Below are 16,808 nucleotides of genomic sequence, written 5' to 3' on the forward strand. Positions count from 1 at the left end.
TCACAGATTTGGCTTGATTGATTTTAAAGTTCGAAAGTTGGCCATAATGTGTTAATTCCTCTATTAATTTGGGCATCGTATTACTTGGTTCCCTAATATAGAATAGCACATCATCTGCAAAAGCAGCCAATTTATGCTCTTCTTGTCCTATTAAAATTCCTTTGATCAGTGGCTCCTTACGGATCGAGGCAAGCAGAGGCTCTAGGGACAGCACAAACAGCAGGGGTGAAAGAGGACACCCCTGCCTTGTGCCGTTTTTCAACTCGAAGGGTGGGGACAACGTACCGTTAATCTTAATTCTTGAGATTGGGTGATAGTAAAGTGTCTTAATCCTTTGAACCATTTTGGGCCCCACGCCCATTGCCTCCAAGGTTCGGACCATAAATCCCCAGTCTACCCTGTCAAAGGCCTTCTGGGCATCAATCAACAGGAGTAGACTGGGGCACATGTGTGCCTTTTTAAATCACAATTAGTGTCTGTGCATAAATAGTCAATGAGTTTGTTAGCTATCACATGGATGCACCAAGCAGGCTAGACACTGAGCCATGAGGAGGTAGAAAAGAACAGTCAAAAGACCTGCATAACAAGGTAATGAAACTTTACAAAGATGCAAAAGGATCTAAAAAGATATCCAAAGCCTTGAGTATGCCAGTCAGTACTGTTTAATCATTTATTAAGAAGTTGAAAACTCGGGGCTGTTTTGATATCAAGCCAGGGTCAGGTAGACAGACTAGAAAGATTGCAGCCACCATTGGTGGAAGAATTGCTCAGGATACAAAGAAAAACACCACAGGAGAAATGCAGGCTGCTCTCCAAAAAGATGGTGTGGATGTTTTTAAGGAGCATAATTCAACGATACTTGAACAAAAAAAGCCAATGAGGCATGACAAGGTGTTGTTGGGCATATTGTAACCAGGCTTTTTTGTGGAACTTCTAAAATTTTTAGAGTGTCGCCTATGGAGACTTTTAAATACTGTAGTCTGTCGCCATTCCACAAGTGTGCGCAATTTTAAAGCATGATATGTTTGATATCTACTTACTCACATTTAACATTAAACAAAAAAAATTGGGCCAAATTTACTCTTTATTTTTTAATTCATGAAAGTGTATTTAAAAAAAAAAAAAAAAAAAGAAAAAGAAAATTGCACTTGAAGGACCGAAGCGCAAATACTGTGTGGCATAAAATATTGCAACGCTTGCCATTCTATTCTCTAGGGTCTCTGCTAAAAAAAAAAAAAAAAAAAAAGAAATAATTATATATATAATGATTGAGGGTTCTGAGCAATTTTCTAACTTGTAAGCATTAGGGATGCACCGAATGGGTTTTTTGGTGCCGAAACCGATACCGAAAATGAAAAATACACTAGGCCGAAAACCGAAACCGATACCGAAACAGCACCGATACCGAAAATGACTGTTTTTTAAAAAAAAATTTATACAGGAGGTGGTCAGACTGGGGACATGGTACAGAAAATGGTCAGAGACTGGGGACATGGTGCAGGAGATGGTCAGAGACTGGGGACATGGTGCAGGAGATGGTCAGAGACTGGGGACATGGTGCAGGAGATGGTCAGAGACTGGGGACATGGTGCAGGAGATGGTCAGAGACTGGGGACATGGTGCAGGAGATGGTCAGAGACTGGGGACATGGTGCAGGAGATGGTCAGAGACTGGGGACATGGTGCAGGAGATGGTCAGAGACTGGGGACATGGTGCAGGAGATGGTCAGAGACTGGGGACATGGTGCAGGAGATGGTCAGAGACTGGGGACATGGTACAGGAGATGGTCAGAGACTGGGGACATGGTACAGAAGATGGTCAGAGACTGGGGACATGGTACAGGAGATGGTCAGAGACTGGGGACATGGTACAGGAGATGGTCAGAGACTGGGGACATGGTACAGGAGATGGTCAGAGACTGGGGACATGGTACAGGAGATGGTCAGAGACTGGGGACGTGGTACAGGAGATGGTCAGAGACTGGGGACGTGGTACAGGAGATGGTCAGAGACTGCGGACGTGGTACAGGAGAGGGTCAGAGACTGCGGACGTGGTACAGGAGATGATCAGAGACTGCGGACGTGGTACAGGAGATGGTCAGAGACTGCGGACGTGGTACAGGAGAGGGTCAGAAATTGCACACATGATACATGACACAATTGATACAATTGATACAATGCAGCCAGTGTGTGTCTCCCCTCATAGCAGTCAGTGTGTGTCTCCCCTCATAGCAGTCAGTGTGTGTCTCCCCTCATAGCAGTCAGTGTGTGTCTCCCCTCATAGCAGTCAGTGTGTGTCTCCCCTCATAGCAGTCAGTGTGTGTCTCCCCTCATAGCAGCCAGTGTGTGTCTCCCCTCATAGCAGCCAGTGTGTGTGTCTCCCCTCATAGCAGCCAGTGTGTGTGTCTCTCCTCATAGCAGCCAGTGTGTGTGTGTCCCCTCATAGCAGCCAGTGTGTGTGTGTCCCCTCATAGCAGCCAGTGTGTGTGTCTCCCCTCATAGCAGCCAGTGTGTGTGTGTCCCCTCATAGCAGCCAGTGTGTGTGTGTCCCCTCATAGCAGCCAGTGTGTGTGTGTCCCCTCATAGCAGCCAGTGTGTGTGTGTCCCCTCATAGCAGCCAGTGTGTGTGTGTCCCCTCATAGCAGCCAGTGTGTGTGTGTGTCCCCTCATAGCAGCCAGTGTGTGTGTGTCCCCTCATAGCAGCCAGTGTGTGTGTGTCCCCTCATAGCAGCCAACCTGTGAAGAGAAAACAGAAGAGAGAAGAGGAGAGTCGCCTCCGTCGCCTGTTTGATCACAGCAGGGGAACATCACAGCTTTCAGTTCAATAGCTGTGTGTTCCCGGCCGCGCGCCGTCACGTACAGCCCCTCCCCCTTGTCAGGGCACTTTGATAGACAGATCATCCGTCCAATCCTACGGGTGATCTGTCTATCAAAGTGCCCTGACAAGGGGGAGGGGCTGTACATGATGGCGCGCGGCCGGGAACACACAGCTATTGAACTGAAAGCTGTGATGTTCCCGTGCTGTGATCAAACAGGCGGCGGAGACGGCTTGCCTGCACTATAGCGTGATATAGCTCTTCATGATGGGCGCACCAGGGGCGGGGGGCGGAGCCCCGCCCCCTACCCTGGCCCCGCCCCATTTTCGGCTCCATTATCGGCCGTTTTTCTCTTTCGGCAAATTGCCGAAAAGGGCATTTTCGGACGATATGTTTCGGTGGCCGAAATTTCGGTGCATCCCTAGTAAGCATGCTTACAAATGTAAAAAGAAAAAGGCTTAGGCAGTAAGGGGTTAAAGTTCAGTGTGTGAATGAACACTCGGCAGGAAGAAGGAGCCAGGAGCGCCGTAGTAGGGACCCAAAAAAGAGGATCTGGGCTGTTCTGTGAAAATCCACTGCATAAAGCAGGTAAGTACAGTGGTACCCTGGATTACGAGCATAATTCGTTCCAGAATAATGCATTGTAATCCAAAGCACTCGTATAACAAAACGAGTTTCCCATAGGAAATAATGGAAACTCAGATAATTCATTCCACAGCCACTGCTATTGTATGCAGTACCGCATGTGGCCAGAGGTGGGGGGGGGGTGCTGGAGACACTCAGAAACACTCGGAGACCGCTCGGATGCACTCAGAGAGGCTCAAAGGCACTTGGGAACGGACTGTTACCGAGTGCATCCGATCGGCTCCAAGTGTCACTGGCGCCCCCGAACCTCTGGCTAAATGCGGTACTGCACACCCCATTGGCTTGAATCCTGCTTATCTTGTGAGACAAGCTCGCAAACCGAGTCAGGATTTAAAAAAAATACTAGCTCGTATTGAGAAACGTTTGTAAACCGCGTATACTCGCAATCCAAGGTATTACTGTATAACATGTTTGTTATTTTAGAAAAAAAAACAAAAATAAAGCTTTAATATAGCTTTAAATAAAGGTTGCAAAAAAAGTTTTTCATTGGTTAAAAAAAACAAAAAACAATGGAATATTCTATTTCCTTTTAATGCAGAGCAGTCACTTACCATGCAGTGTATAACGCAGATATTTTTGGGGTTCTGCTGTAACCAGTTGTGCATGTTCTTGCATACAGCAAATAAATTATGCAAGCTGGGTGCTTGTCTTACAGGCCAACTGCATTCTGAGACCTGCAAGATATAAGAGAAATAAGCAACCCTAAGTAAGGAGGGACTCCGCTGATGGGGACACAGATGTAAGGAGGGCTCCGCTGGGGGCACCTGATGAAAGGACGGACTCCGCTGGGGGCACCTGATGTAAGGACGGACTCCGCTGGGAACACCTGATGTAAGGACAGACTCCGCTGGGGGCACCTGATGTAAGGACGGCATCCGCTGGGGCACCTGAAGTAAGGACGGACTCCGCTCGGGGAACCTGAAGTAAGGACGGACTCCGCTGGGGGAACCTGAAGTAAGGACGGACTCCGCTGGGGGAACCTGATGTAAGGACGGACTCCGCTGGGGGCACCTGATGTAAGGACGGACTCCGCTGGGGGCACCTGATGTAAGGACGGACTCCGCTGGGGGCACCTGATGTAAGGACGGACTCCGCTGGGGGCACCTGATGTAAGGACCGACTCCGCTGGGGGCACCTGATGTAAGGACCGACTCTGCTGGGGGCACCTGATGTAAGGACCGACTCCACTGGGGGCACCTGATGGCATCTGGTGACAGGCGACATGGCAGATGACACGCTCGGGCTCCCACTGATTCTGCATTATGATGAGTTGAATGATTTAATTTTATATTACAATGTAATAATAGAAATAATCAATCATCCTGACACCATAACAACCATGGTGGCGGGATAATTAAAGCTCTAACACCGGGTGTTTGGAGTATATTTAATGCTGATTGTTAAACTTTCTGCAATACACATATTTCTATTGTTGTGTAGGATCTGGGCCTGCTGTCCCTCCCTCTCTCCCTTGTTCATCTCAGACACTAACCACACCCCCTTAGAGCCACACCCCTGTAAGTCACACCCACTATTTTGCTGAAACCACGCCCATTTGCGCCAAGTGGAAGGGGTCAAAAAGTAAGGATGGGGTCTGGCGCCCCCCCTATCCTAAAACTTCACCAGCCACCACTGCAAGGGAAAGAACTAAGGAAGAGAGGAAAGTTGGAAATAGGAACGAAAAATGTGAAAGCAGGAAGAAAAGGGAAAAGTGGAAAGGAAATAGTAAGAGGAGAAGAAGCCAGGAATTCTAGGGGGGGTGATTTTCAAAGTGATTTCTCAGCAAACTAAAGATGGATATCGAATGGTAAGGGAATGTTACACATAGAAAGAAATACTGCACACATAATAGAAAAGAAATGGAATAGAAAAAAATAACAGAATAGAATAGAAAGAATATAACAGTATAACCGTTTTCTGAAATTCAAATAGAATACATTTTTAAATTTCAAATAGAATAAATTTAAATAGAAAAGAATAGAATATAATAGAAAAGAATAGAAAATAAAATAATAGAATAGAAAAACAGAACAGAACAGAAAGAATATAACAATCTTCTAAAATTCAAATAGAATAACTTAGAATTTCGAATAGAATAGAATAAAAAATAAAAAAATAGAATAGGAAAAAAAACCAATAGAATAGAACAGAATAAAAAATAAAAAAATAGAATAGGAAAAAAAAACCAATAGAATAGAATTGAACAGAAAGAATATAACAATCTTCCAAAATTCAAATAGAATAAATTTGAATTTCAAACAGAAATAGAAGATAATAGAAAATAAAAAAAATAGAATAGGAAAAAAAAAACAATAAAATAGAATTGGATTGAAAAAAATATAACCAATCTTCCAAAATTCTAATTTAGAATAGAATAAATTCGATTTCAAATGGAATTCGATTTGAAAGCAATTAAAAAATTTGAATCTATTCGAAATGAAATAAGCAAGACAAATTCTGAAAAAGAATTTATATAAATAACGAATCAGATTTTTTTGTTCTGCACACGCCTAGTTACTTTTGCACCAATGATGGGACAGTCGCAAAGTGCAGATTTTATACAGAGACCCCCGAACTGTCTCTGGCCAACAATTCGGGATGATTTCATTTGTTGTTTTCACAAAGACTGCCCTAAGATCCAGCAAAGTCTAAACAAAGAACAGTGTAGTAGTCATAATAATATAAACAGCAAAAAAACAACAACAACAAAAAGATTATATTTACTGTGATGTGAAAAAAACAAGCTTTTGAGATGGCACAGATCTGTGTGACATAATAGACGGCACTGACGCACCCGGTTGTGGAACTTGGCACTGCGGTAAGACTTGGGTGATAGATTGAACACTGTGTAGTGGTCCAGATGTCTGGAATCGAGGAATGAGCGGACGTCTTCAATATGGTTCCTGAATCCCAGCTCCACGCCCTCTGCTGGAAACGACATTACTGGGAAGGAAGCACATTTCATTTAGTCGAAATGAACAGGAACGTACCAGACTTTAGTCATTTTACCCCCGATAATTAACCAATCATATCCCACCTTTCAATTTGCCCCATGCAGAATAAAACAAAAATATAAAAGGGCAAGTTCCTGACTATGGTGGGGATGATTTACTAAAGGCAAATATACCGAGCACTGATGTAGCCAGTCTCCCTGGGTGGAGACCAAACCTGATTTAAGCCAGCCAAGCCTGCAGTCTCATGCTTGTGATAGCTTTGAAACACGTGTCCCAAGTTCCGTTTGTCAGCCCTGCCTGCTAGTTTGGATTATGAAGACGTATTGGACTATTCTCTGACCTCTGCCTGCTTTTTGACTTCGGTTTTGACTAGGGATGCACAGAATGGGTTTTTTGGTGCCGAAACTGATACCGAAAATGAAAAATACACTAGGCCGAAAACCAAAACCGATACCGAAACAGCACCGATACCGAAAATGACTCTTTTTAAAAAATATTTTTATACAGGAGGTGGTCAGAGACTGGGGACATGGTACAGGAGGTGGTCAGAGACTGGGGACATGGTACAGGAGGTGGTCAGAGACTGGGGACATGGTACAGGAGGTGGTCAGAGACTGCAGACATGGTACAGGAGGTGGTCAGAGACTGGAGACATGGTACAGGAGGTGGTCAGAGACCCGCCCCGCCCCATTGCCGAAAGGGACATTTTCGGCCGATATGTTTCGGCGGCCAAAATTTCGGTGCATCCCTAGTTTTGACCCTAACTATCCTGGATCTTCCCTGCTGTGTACCTGGACTGTCATTGAACCACTCTACCTGTCTGCTATACTCAGTTCGTGTCTGCCCAGGCGTGGTAGCCAGGCACTATAGCACTGTGTGTAAGACCTGGGGGCAACCAAGTACCAGTTGGCCTGCTTGCCTTATGAGAAAGGGGGCTGCTATAGGTGAAGAACATATAAGTCCGCTATAGGGGGATATTTACTAAAGGCAAATCCACTGTGCACTTCCAAGTTATACTTGGATGTGCACTTGGAAGTAAAATCGCTGTAGATCTGAGGGGGACATCCAAGGAAAACCACCTGTGTTAGGGGTAAGGGTGACAAGATGCAGATATTTTTTGTTGTTTTGTTTCTCTCATTAATTGATTGTTTAGAATTTTGTAAATTCAGATTTTCTGCTATAAGTTGCTCATATGTCCCGACAAAGGACACACTGGGGTTGATTTACTAAAGGCAAATCCACTCTGCACTACAAGTGCACTTGGAAGTGCAGTCACTGTAAATCTGAGGGAAGATCTGAAATGAGGGGAAGCTCTGCTGATTTTTTCTCCCAATCATGTACAAGCAAAAATGCTGTTTTTTTATTTATTTTCCTTGCATGTCCCCCTCAGATCTACAATGATGGCACTTCCAAGTGCACTTATAGTGCAAAGTGGTTTTGCCTTTAGTTAAATAAATCCCCAGACTGTGCACTTTGCAAATGCAGTTGCTCCAGAGCTTAGTAGATGAGGGGAAGCTCTGCTGGCTTCCATCATCCAATCCAGTGCAAGAAAAAAAAAATGCTGTTTTGTTTATTTCCCTTGCACGCGACTGGGTATTCTTTGCAACGTGAAGCCTCACCTCATTTACTAAACTTTGGGGCAATTGCACTTGCAGAGTGCAACTGCACTTTGCAAAGTGCACAGTCTTTTTCCTTTTTAGTAAATTAACCACACCTCCCAACTTTTTGAGATGGGAATGAGGGACACCTATCAGCAAAAGTATGCAGGCATAGGACACGCCCCTTGCCACGCCCCCTTAAAGGAGAATTGTACAAAAAAACAAGATTGGTTAAACCCACAAGTGCTTTTTTTTACCACTATTATTCCTTTATATTGGCTTTTGGAATTTACAAATGCAGCAATTTAGAAATTGGATTAAAGGTTTGACACTCGGAAACACTTTTTGAAAGAAAAAAGTGCATTTTATTTACATCTATATAGATCAGGCCAAAATGAGGGACAACTGAGGAGGAATGAGGGACAGAGGGACATTGCTCCATATCAGGGACAGTTGGGAGCTATGAATTAACCCCTATATATGCATGGACACATGGGGGTTGATTTACTGAAGGCAAATAGACTGTTCAGTTTGAAAAGTTTTGCAGTTGCTCCAGAGCTTAGTAAATGAGGTAAACCTTCACATTTTGCAAACCCAATCATATGTAAGGAAAAAAAAAAAAAAACAGAATTTTTGTTTGCACATGATTGGATGATGGAAGTCAGCAGAGCTTCTATTCATTTACTAAGCACTGGAGCAACTGCAGTTGCAGAGTGCAACCGTCTAGTTGCCTTTGGTGAATCAACCCCTATGAGTTAGCGCCATCATAGCTCTTGTTGCCTGTAAAGTAATCCTTCACCCCAGTAGTGTTTTGTCTGAAGCAACATAAAAACATAAAAACAAGGCAATCTGCCTTATGTCCAGTGGCTTTAGTTCATTGGTTGCTGTGCACTGGTGTTCGGGTGATCACATGTCCTGGATTTCCTGGGACAGTCACACATTTTGCAGGTCTGTTGCCAGGTCTCAGGCACCTTCATTCTAGGACAATACAGTGTCCCGGAATGAAACTGACACAGTCACCGCCCCCCTCCCCCCCAGGGATGCCCCCAAAAAAGGCCGCCACATCGCCGCTTTACTCACTGGTAGCACTTGTCCTAACCAGGAATATCTGGAGAGGCACAAGCCCCGCCTCCTGCTTATGACTGGAGAAATCATAAAAATAAAATAAAATCATTTTGGGGGGGGGGGCGGTGATCAGTGCTTCTGGGTGGAGCGCGCACCCACCACCCTGGCTGTGCTGTGATTCGTTACGGCACAAGCTGATTTCTGAGAATGTGGGGGTGGTCCCTGAATGGCGGTTTGGAAATGTGTCACCCTAACTGGGGTGGGCAGAAAAAAAAAAGAAGGGCATGTTGCATTTTTGCACAGAATTACATACAAGTTTGTAAAAAAAAAAAAAGGGAACGTTGCAATGTTTTAAAAACGTACTGCAGTGCACTACAGTGCCCATTCACCACACACACCAACACATGCTTGCTATAGAATTACGACATGAACATGCGCAAGGGGTGTGCCAGGTATGCCTGGGCACACCCTTATCATTTTGTGCTGTGCCAATTCCCTCTACTGCAGTGCTGTTGGCTTCTCTCCCCCCCCCCCCCCCCCCCCACTGCGGGGGGTGTTTAAGGATGGAGAATGGAGGAAGGGGCTAGTAAATGTTTGCTGGCCCCTTCCTTTTCTAAATGAACAAACTCATTCACTGTGTTATATCGTAACGGAAGCATAGTAAACGGTGTTTACTATGCTTCAGTTGGTGAATGAACAGGAAGTCGCTCAGCACAGAGCACTTTCTGTCCAGTGCAGCTGAGGCTGTAAAAAATAAAAAAAATTAAAAAAAGCTTTGGGATGCACACCCTAATGCAATAGGCTGCACACACCTATGGACGTGAATGTATCCGGATTCAAGTCCTAGAACTTCCCGCCCTCTCCCGTCTTACAGGCTTCGAGTTCATGTGTCCCACAGATGTGCTCCATCTAGTGGTTTGAGTTTATATTGCTCTCAAGTGTTCCACAAGTGTGTGTCTGTGCCATCTAGTGGTTCAGGTTAATTCTGTCCTCAAGTGTTCCACAAAGATATGCTTGCACCATCTAGTGGTTTTAGTTACGCTGCTCATTTGAACTGCTCAGGTGCACCTTGTGGACAATTGCCCTAGGGCAGTGATGGCGAACCTTGGCACCCCAGGTGTTTTGGAACTACATTTCCCATGATGCTCCTGCATGCTGCAGCGTAGTTGAGCATCCTGGGAAATGTAGTTCCAAAACATATGGGGTGCCAAGGTTTGCCACCACTGCCCTAGGGCAGCATTCGTTAGGACTGGATTCACAGCTATGCATTTTTCGTGCTTTTTGCATTTTGCAGATTTGCACAACACAACGTGTTCCATAGGAAACCATGATAAATGGACTGTAGTACAAATCTGCAAAATGCAAAAAGCTCAAAAAAAAAAAAAAGTGTGAATCCAGCCTAAAAGGTGGCCCATGGTCCGGACCTGGATTGCATGACACTCTGATCTGGACTGTCGGCCTGCCAGACCGCTGGCGTCCTAGCAACCACTGACGGTACTTGTGAGCCCCGCCCCCTTCAGCAAGTTTCTCCTCCCCCCAGTTCACAACCCCTGCAGCACGCGTTGTTCTTCAAGCTCCAGCTCCCGCTGCTGCCAATCAAATCAATAACGCAGCACACGGGGGTGGGGCCGAGTGATATACTGTATCACACGGGCGCGAGCACGCAAGCTAACCCCCTTGGGAGAGCGCTTGGGAGGGACACTTTCATGGATTTAAAAAAAAACGAAACAGTAAAGTTAGCCAAATTTTTTTATATAATGTGAAAGATGATGTTACGCCGAGAAAATAGATACCAAACATGTTACGCTTTATAATTGCACGCACTCGTGGAATGGCGACAAACTACGGTACCTAAAAACCCCCATAGGTGAAGCTTTAATTTTTTTTTATGGTTACCAGATTAGTTACAGAGGAGGTCTAGTGCTAGAATTATTGCTCTCGCTCTGATGATGATACCTCACATGTATGTTTTGAACACCATTTACATATGCGGGCGCTACTTCCGTATGTGTTTTCTTTCCTGCGCGAGCTCGCGGGGATGGGGGAGCTTTAAAAAAATATATATTTTATTATTTATTTTATTTCTTATTATTTATATTATTATTTATTTATTATTTTATTTATTTTTATATTATTGAATTGTGTTTTAAAAAAAAAAAAAACAATTTTATTGCTGTCACAAGGAATGTAAACATCCCTTGTGACAGTAATAGGTGGTGACAGGTACTCTTTATGGAGGGATTGGGGGGGGTCTGCACTTCAAAGTATTCAGATCGCCATTTTCGGCGATTCTGAATACTGTATATTTTTTTTTTTAAACTGGCGCCATTGGCAGCTGAGTAAACAGGAAGTGACGTTGTGACGTCGCTTCCGTGTTTACAATCAGGAGACTGTCACTAGGCGCCGGAAGTGGCGGATCGTCAATCGGGTCTTCCGGTGGGACAGGAGGCCTGTTCAGAGCAGCGGGAGGCGGCGGAAGAGGGGGGGACGTCCCCTCCCGCTCCTCCGGTATAACAACCGAGTGGCTTTTAGCCGCATCAGTTGTTATCCCTGGAAAGCCGATCGCCCGCTCTAAACAACGGTACCGGGATGATGCCTGCAGCTGCGGGCATCATCCCGGCATGACCCCCGAAAGCCAAGGCCGCACATCTGCATACGCTTGGCGGGAAGGGGTTAAAATGGGTGGTGTGTAGGGCAAGGGCCTGCCTGATTGGATAATGAATAGGTTTAGGTAGGTAGGACCCCATATTACGCTGCTATTGGCCCGGGTGGAAGACTCAGGTCAAGATTGCTGAAAATAAAACAGACCTGTTAAAGGAGACATAAAACATTATATCTGTACAAACACGTAAAATAAAAAAAATAAAAAAAGTTTCTTACCGATAATCCTTGAGGTAATATATGAGATATCCAGCTCTCCTTTCGTATAACTAAAAAAAGAAAAAAAAAAGACAATGAGTTTATTTCTGGCATAGAAACCAGCTGGTCTTGCACCGCCGGGGAAAGATAAAGTAACTTCTCCATACATCGGACCTTTCTCATAAATAGCGAAAACTTTCATTTTTTGTTTTGGATGGAGTAGAGAAAGCTTATTAACCACTGCAGCCCCGAGAGGATTTACCCCCTTCCTGACCAGGCCATTTTTTGCGATACGGCACTGCGTCACTTTAACTGACAATTGCGCGGTCCTGCGACATTGCACCCAAACAAAATTGGCGACTTTTTTTCTCCCACAAATAGAGCTTTTTTTGGTGGTATTTGATCACCTCTGCGGCTTTTACTTTTTACGCTATAAAAATAAAAAAAGCGACAATTTTTTTTTTCCTTCCTGCTATACATTTACAGTTACATAGTTAGTCAGGTTGAGTCCATCTATTTCAACCATTAAAAAAATAATAAAATAAAATAAATAATAATAATAAAAAAAATATATATATATATGTGTATATATATATATATATATATATATATATATATATATATATATATATATATATATATATACACACACACACACACACACATCATACAATCCCATATACCCAATCATATACCCACAGTTGATCCAGAGGAAGGAGAAAAAAAAAACAGACAAGCATGATCCAATTAAAACATTAATACATTAATATAAAACATTTCCAAAAACCTAATTTCTTCATCAGTTTAGGCCGATATGCATTATTATCTATTTTTTTTTTTTTACTAGGACTGGTGGCGATCAGTGATTTTTAGCGGGACTGCGACATTGTGGCAGACAAATTGGACACCTAACTGACATTTTTCACACTTTTTTGGGACCCAGTGACGACATTGCAGTGATCAGTGCTAAAAACATAAACTGTTACTGTACTAATGACACTGACAGGGAAGGGTTTAACACCAGGGGGTGATCAAGGGGTTAAATGTGTTCCCTGACTGTGTGTTCTAACTGAATGGGGGGTGGGCTCCCTGGGACAACACACAGATCCGTCTTCCTTCTTAGCAGAAAGACAGGATCTGTGTGATCTCCCCTGTCAGAACGGAGATCTGCCTTGTTTACACAGATTCCTGTTCTGTCGCTGTGGTGAACGATCGTGGGTGGCCAGCGGACATTGAGTCCGCCCCACCCGCTGATTGGCTCCCCCCCCCCCTTGGCCAATGTAATCGCTCACCCACGAAATTGAGTTGATTAGCCGACGTACACCTGCGGCGATTTGTGGGATCGTGCCACCTTGCTGCAGTGTAATGATGACTAGTTGGCAAGCGGTTGAAGTGTAAAGTAAAAATGTAAAAAAGTAAAAAAAATGTAAATAAAACATGTCTATACTTACCTGCTCTGTGGTCTCTCAGGTCCCTCGCCAGCACTCCTGCCCCACCCCCTTTTGTCTAGTGCCCCCCCCCCCATGGTTGCTTCCCATGGGGGCACTTGTGCGTGCTCACTCATGAGCTCCACATGAGCCTGTACAATGAATAGCATTTTTCATGAGCCCCCCCCCCCCACTTCCGTTTGTTTGGAACAAGCAGTCCACATTGGGTCACATACACTGCTCTGTGCACGCTACACATCCCATAGTCCAGGAGTCTCCAAACCACGGCCCGGGGGCCAGATGCAGCCCTTTACTTGCCTTTATCCGGCCCTTGAGGTACTATTTATCCCACTATTATAAGACACTATTCTGCCAACTGACACTAACAGTGGGGCATATTTCCTGCCCACTGACAACAACAAAGGGGCATATTTTCTGCCCACTGACACCAACAATGGGGCATATTTCCTGCCTACTGACAACAACCATGGGGCATATTTCCTGCCCACTGACACCAACAATGGGGCATATTTCCTGCCTACTGACAACAACCATGGGGCATATTTTCTACTCACTGACACCAACAATGGGGCATATTTTCTGCCCAGTGACACCAACGATGGGGCATATTTCCTGCCCACTGCCACCAGCATTGGGGCATATTTTCTGCCCACTGACATCAACAATGGGGCATATTTTCTTGCCACTAACACCAACAATGGGGCATATTTTCTGCCCACTGACACCAACAATGGGGCATATTTCCTGCCTACTGGCAACAACCATGGGGCATATTTCCTGCCCACTGACACCAACAATGGGGCATATTTCCTGCCTACTGACAACAACCATTGGCATATTTTCTACTCACTGACACCAACAATGGGGCATATTTTCTGCCCAGTGACACCAACGATGGGGCATATTTCCTGCCCACTGCCACCAGCAATGGGGCATATTTCCTGCCCACTGACACCAGCAATGGGGCATATTTCCTGCCCACTGACACCAACAATGGGGCATATTTCTGCCCACTGACACCAACAATGGGGCATATTTCTGCCCACTGACACCAACAATGGGGCATATTTCTGCCCACTGACACCAACAATGGGGCATATTTCTCATCCGAATAACAAAGATAGGGCGCTGTTTACTCCCACTGATGCCAGAAAAATGATATTCTTGCTGTCCACAGTCCGGCCCCCCCATAGGTCTGAAGCACAGTAAAATGGCCCTTTGTTTAGAAAGTTTGGAGGCCCCTGCCATGGTCCATCAGGGGATGGAGCAACAGAGGGTGACTACGTTCCTACATACAGCGGGACCATGGATTCGGAATGTAGCCACCACTTAACAGGAATTCAGATTACAGAAAAAAATATGGAATTTGGAGATTTGGAGGCGGTGGGAGCAATAGAAGGCACTTTACTGAGTTAAAGTAAAACTCTAGGCCAAACTTTTTAGTTTAATTTTGGATGGAGTAAAGGCCCCGCACACACCATCAGAAAATTTGAAGTAAATTTTTTTCTGATGAACGATCTGCCGATTTTCGTAATACGGTGCTTTTGGCGGCCGATTACGAATTTTCGGACGGCAAAAACAGGAAGTGCAGGCTATAACATTTTTTGTCGTAAGTGAACACAACATCCCATTTTCTTTAGTCAGTACAGTTTTTGTCCGAAAAAAAGAGTAAGCCCTTGTACACACGGTCGGACATTCCGACGGAAAATGTCCGATCGGCCCGCGTTGTCGGATAATCCGACCGTGTGTGGGCTCCATCGGACTGTTTCCGTCGGAATATCCAAGTTTTAGAGCTGAGCTATAAAACATTTTCCGACAACATGATCCGATCGGACTTTGTCTGATTGTGTGTAGAGAATTCCGATCGGACAAAGTGCCACGCATGCTCAGATCAAATTCCTAGACCAAAGCTATTGGCTACTAGCCTGAACGTAGTCCCGTCGTAATGAAATAACGTCATCACGTTTCGAACGATCGGATTTTCCGATAACTTTGTCCGACTGTGTGTATGCAACACCAGTTTCGGACAAAATCCGATGGACAAAATCAGACGGATTTTGTTGTAGGAATGTCCGACCGTGTGTACAAGGGCTAAGAGTAGGACTAGGCATGCTCAGAAACTGAAGAATACATACAGAACAATTTAACACATTAATCACTTCTAAAGTTGAATTCGGTTGGACGAGAATTTTCTTATGTTGATAAACCTCTTCACTTTCGACCAGCATGCAACAAAAAAAAAAACGCAAATTTGTCCGATAATCTGATCGTGTGTACCAGGCTTAAGGGAGGGTTATATCCCCTGTCAGATTTTTTTTCACTTTCTGTGTCCCATTGGGGAGATTTTCCTGCACTTCCTGTCCAATAGGCAAAACAGGAAGTGAGAGGAAATCCCTGAAAATTAAGGCAATCACTTGGGGACCCCTCAGGTCACCAGAGCTAGTGTCCCCATTGGAAGATTTTCCCTCTATTACTTTTCTGGGGACAACCCAAAATTTGGGATTTTCTTTTAGGCCTGGTTCACACCTATGCGTTTTTTTTTGTGCGTTTTCAGTTTTGCAGAAACACACTTCAGTCCATTTAACATGGTTTCCTATGGGTCATGTTCACATCTGTGCATTCTATGGAAAGGGCCAGGGATTTTTTTTTTTTTGGTTCCATAGACTTTAATGGATCAAAAACTTGTATTGAAAAATGCAAAATTCACCAGGAAGATGCAAACTGCAACCTGCATAGGTGTGAATCGGGCCTTACTTTTAGGCTGGGTTCACACTGCTGCGGGGGGAGATCCGGATGTGATTCGCACCGCAAATCACATCCGATCTCCGTAGCGATGCGAGTTCAGCCATACAGATAGTATGGCTGAATTCGCATCGCTCCCGCAGCAAACTCGCACGGGACCCTTTTTTTGGTCCGCAACAGAATCGGATCGCATGGGGGTTCACACCATGTGATCCGATTCCTGTGCAAGTCGGCAGATCGCACTGCGATATGCGGACGGATCTGGGGGTGTCATTAACATATCATTGACACTCCCAGCCGTCCGCATAGGGCAGTGTGAACTGCCGGCGTGGGTAATGCGATGCGGGAAAACGCCGCGGATTCGCGCCGTTCCCGCATCGCAGCGGTGTGAACCCGGCCTTAATGATAATGGTAAAAATGACAAATAGAGAGGATGAATCTCCCTAACAGTGACACAGCATTAAAAACTGACAGGGGTTCTAATCCCTCTCCACTCTATCAATAACTAAAAAAAAAAAACAATCATTTTTGGCTACACTTTAACCACTTCAATACCGGGCACATATACACCTTCCTGCCCAGGCCAATTTTCAGCTTTCAGCGCTGTCGCACTTTGAATGACAATTGCTCGGTCGTGCTACACTGTACCCAAACAGAATTTTTAAGCATTTCGTTCCCACAA

At 44.8% G+C, this 16,808-nt stretch overlaps 1 protein-coding gene across 3 annotated transcripts in view; it reads right to left on the bottom strand.

Annotated features, from left to right (window-relative positions):
* DNAJC6 (DnaJ heat shock protein family (Hsp40) member C6) overlaps nt 1-16,808 on the bottom strand; it is a 147,281-nt gene that overhangs the window by 64,623 nt on the left and 65,850 nt on the right. For all 3 annotated transcript variants that reach the window (XM_077450542.1, XM_077450543.1, XM_077450541.1), the window contains 3 exons: nt 11,958-12,007; nt 6,255-6,403; nt 4,012-4,134 (listed from right to left, as the gene is read on the bottom strand). In XM_077450542.1, coding sequence (XP_077306668.1) covers nt 4,012-4,134; nt 6,255-6,403; nt 11,958-12,007 — 322 coding nt within the window. The remainder of the gene's footprint in view (nt 1-4,011; nt 4,135-6,254; nt 6,404-11,957; nt 12,008-16,808) is intronic.

This window comes from Lithobates pipiens, unplaced genomic scaffold, assembly GCF_037356315.1.
Source record: "Lithobates pipiens isolate NorthernLeopardFrog02 unplaced genomic scaffold, aLitPip1_a1.2 Scaffold_23, whole genome shotgun sequence".
NCBI lineage: Eukaryota > Metazoa > Chordata > Amphibia > Anura > Ranidae > Lithobates > Lithobates pipiens.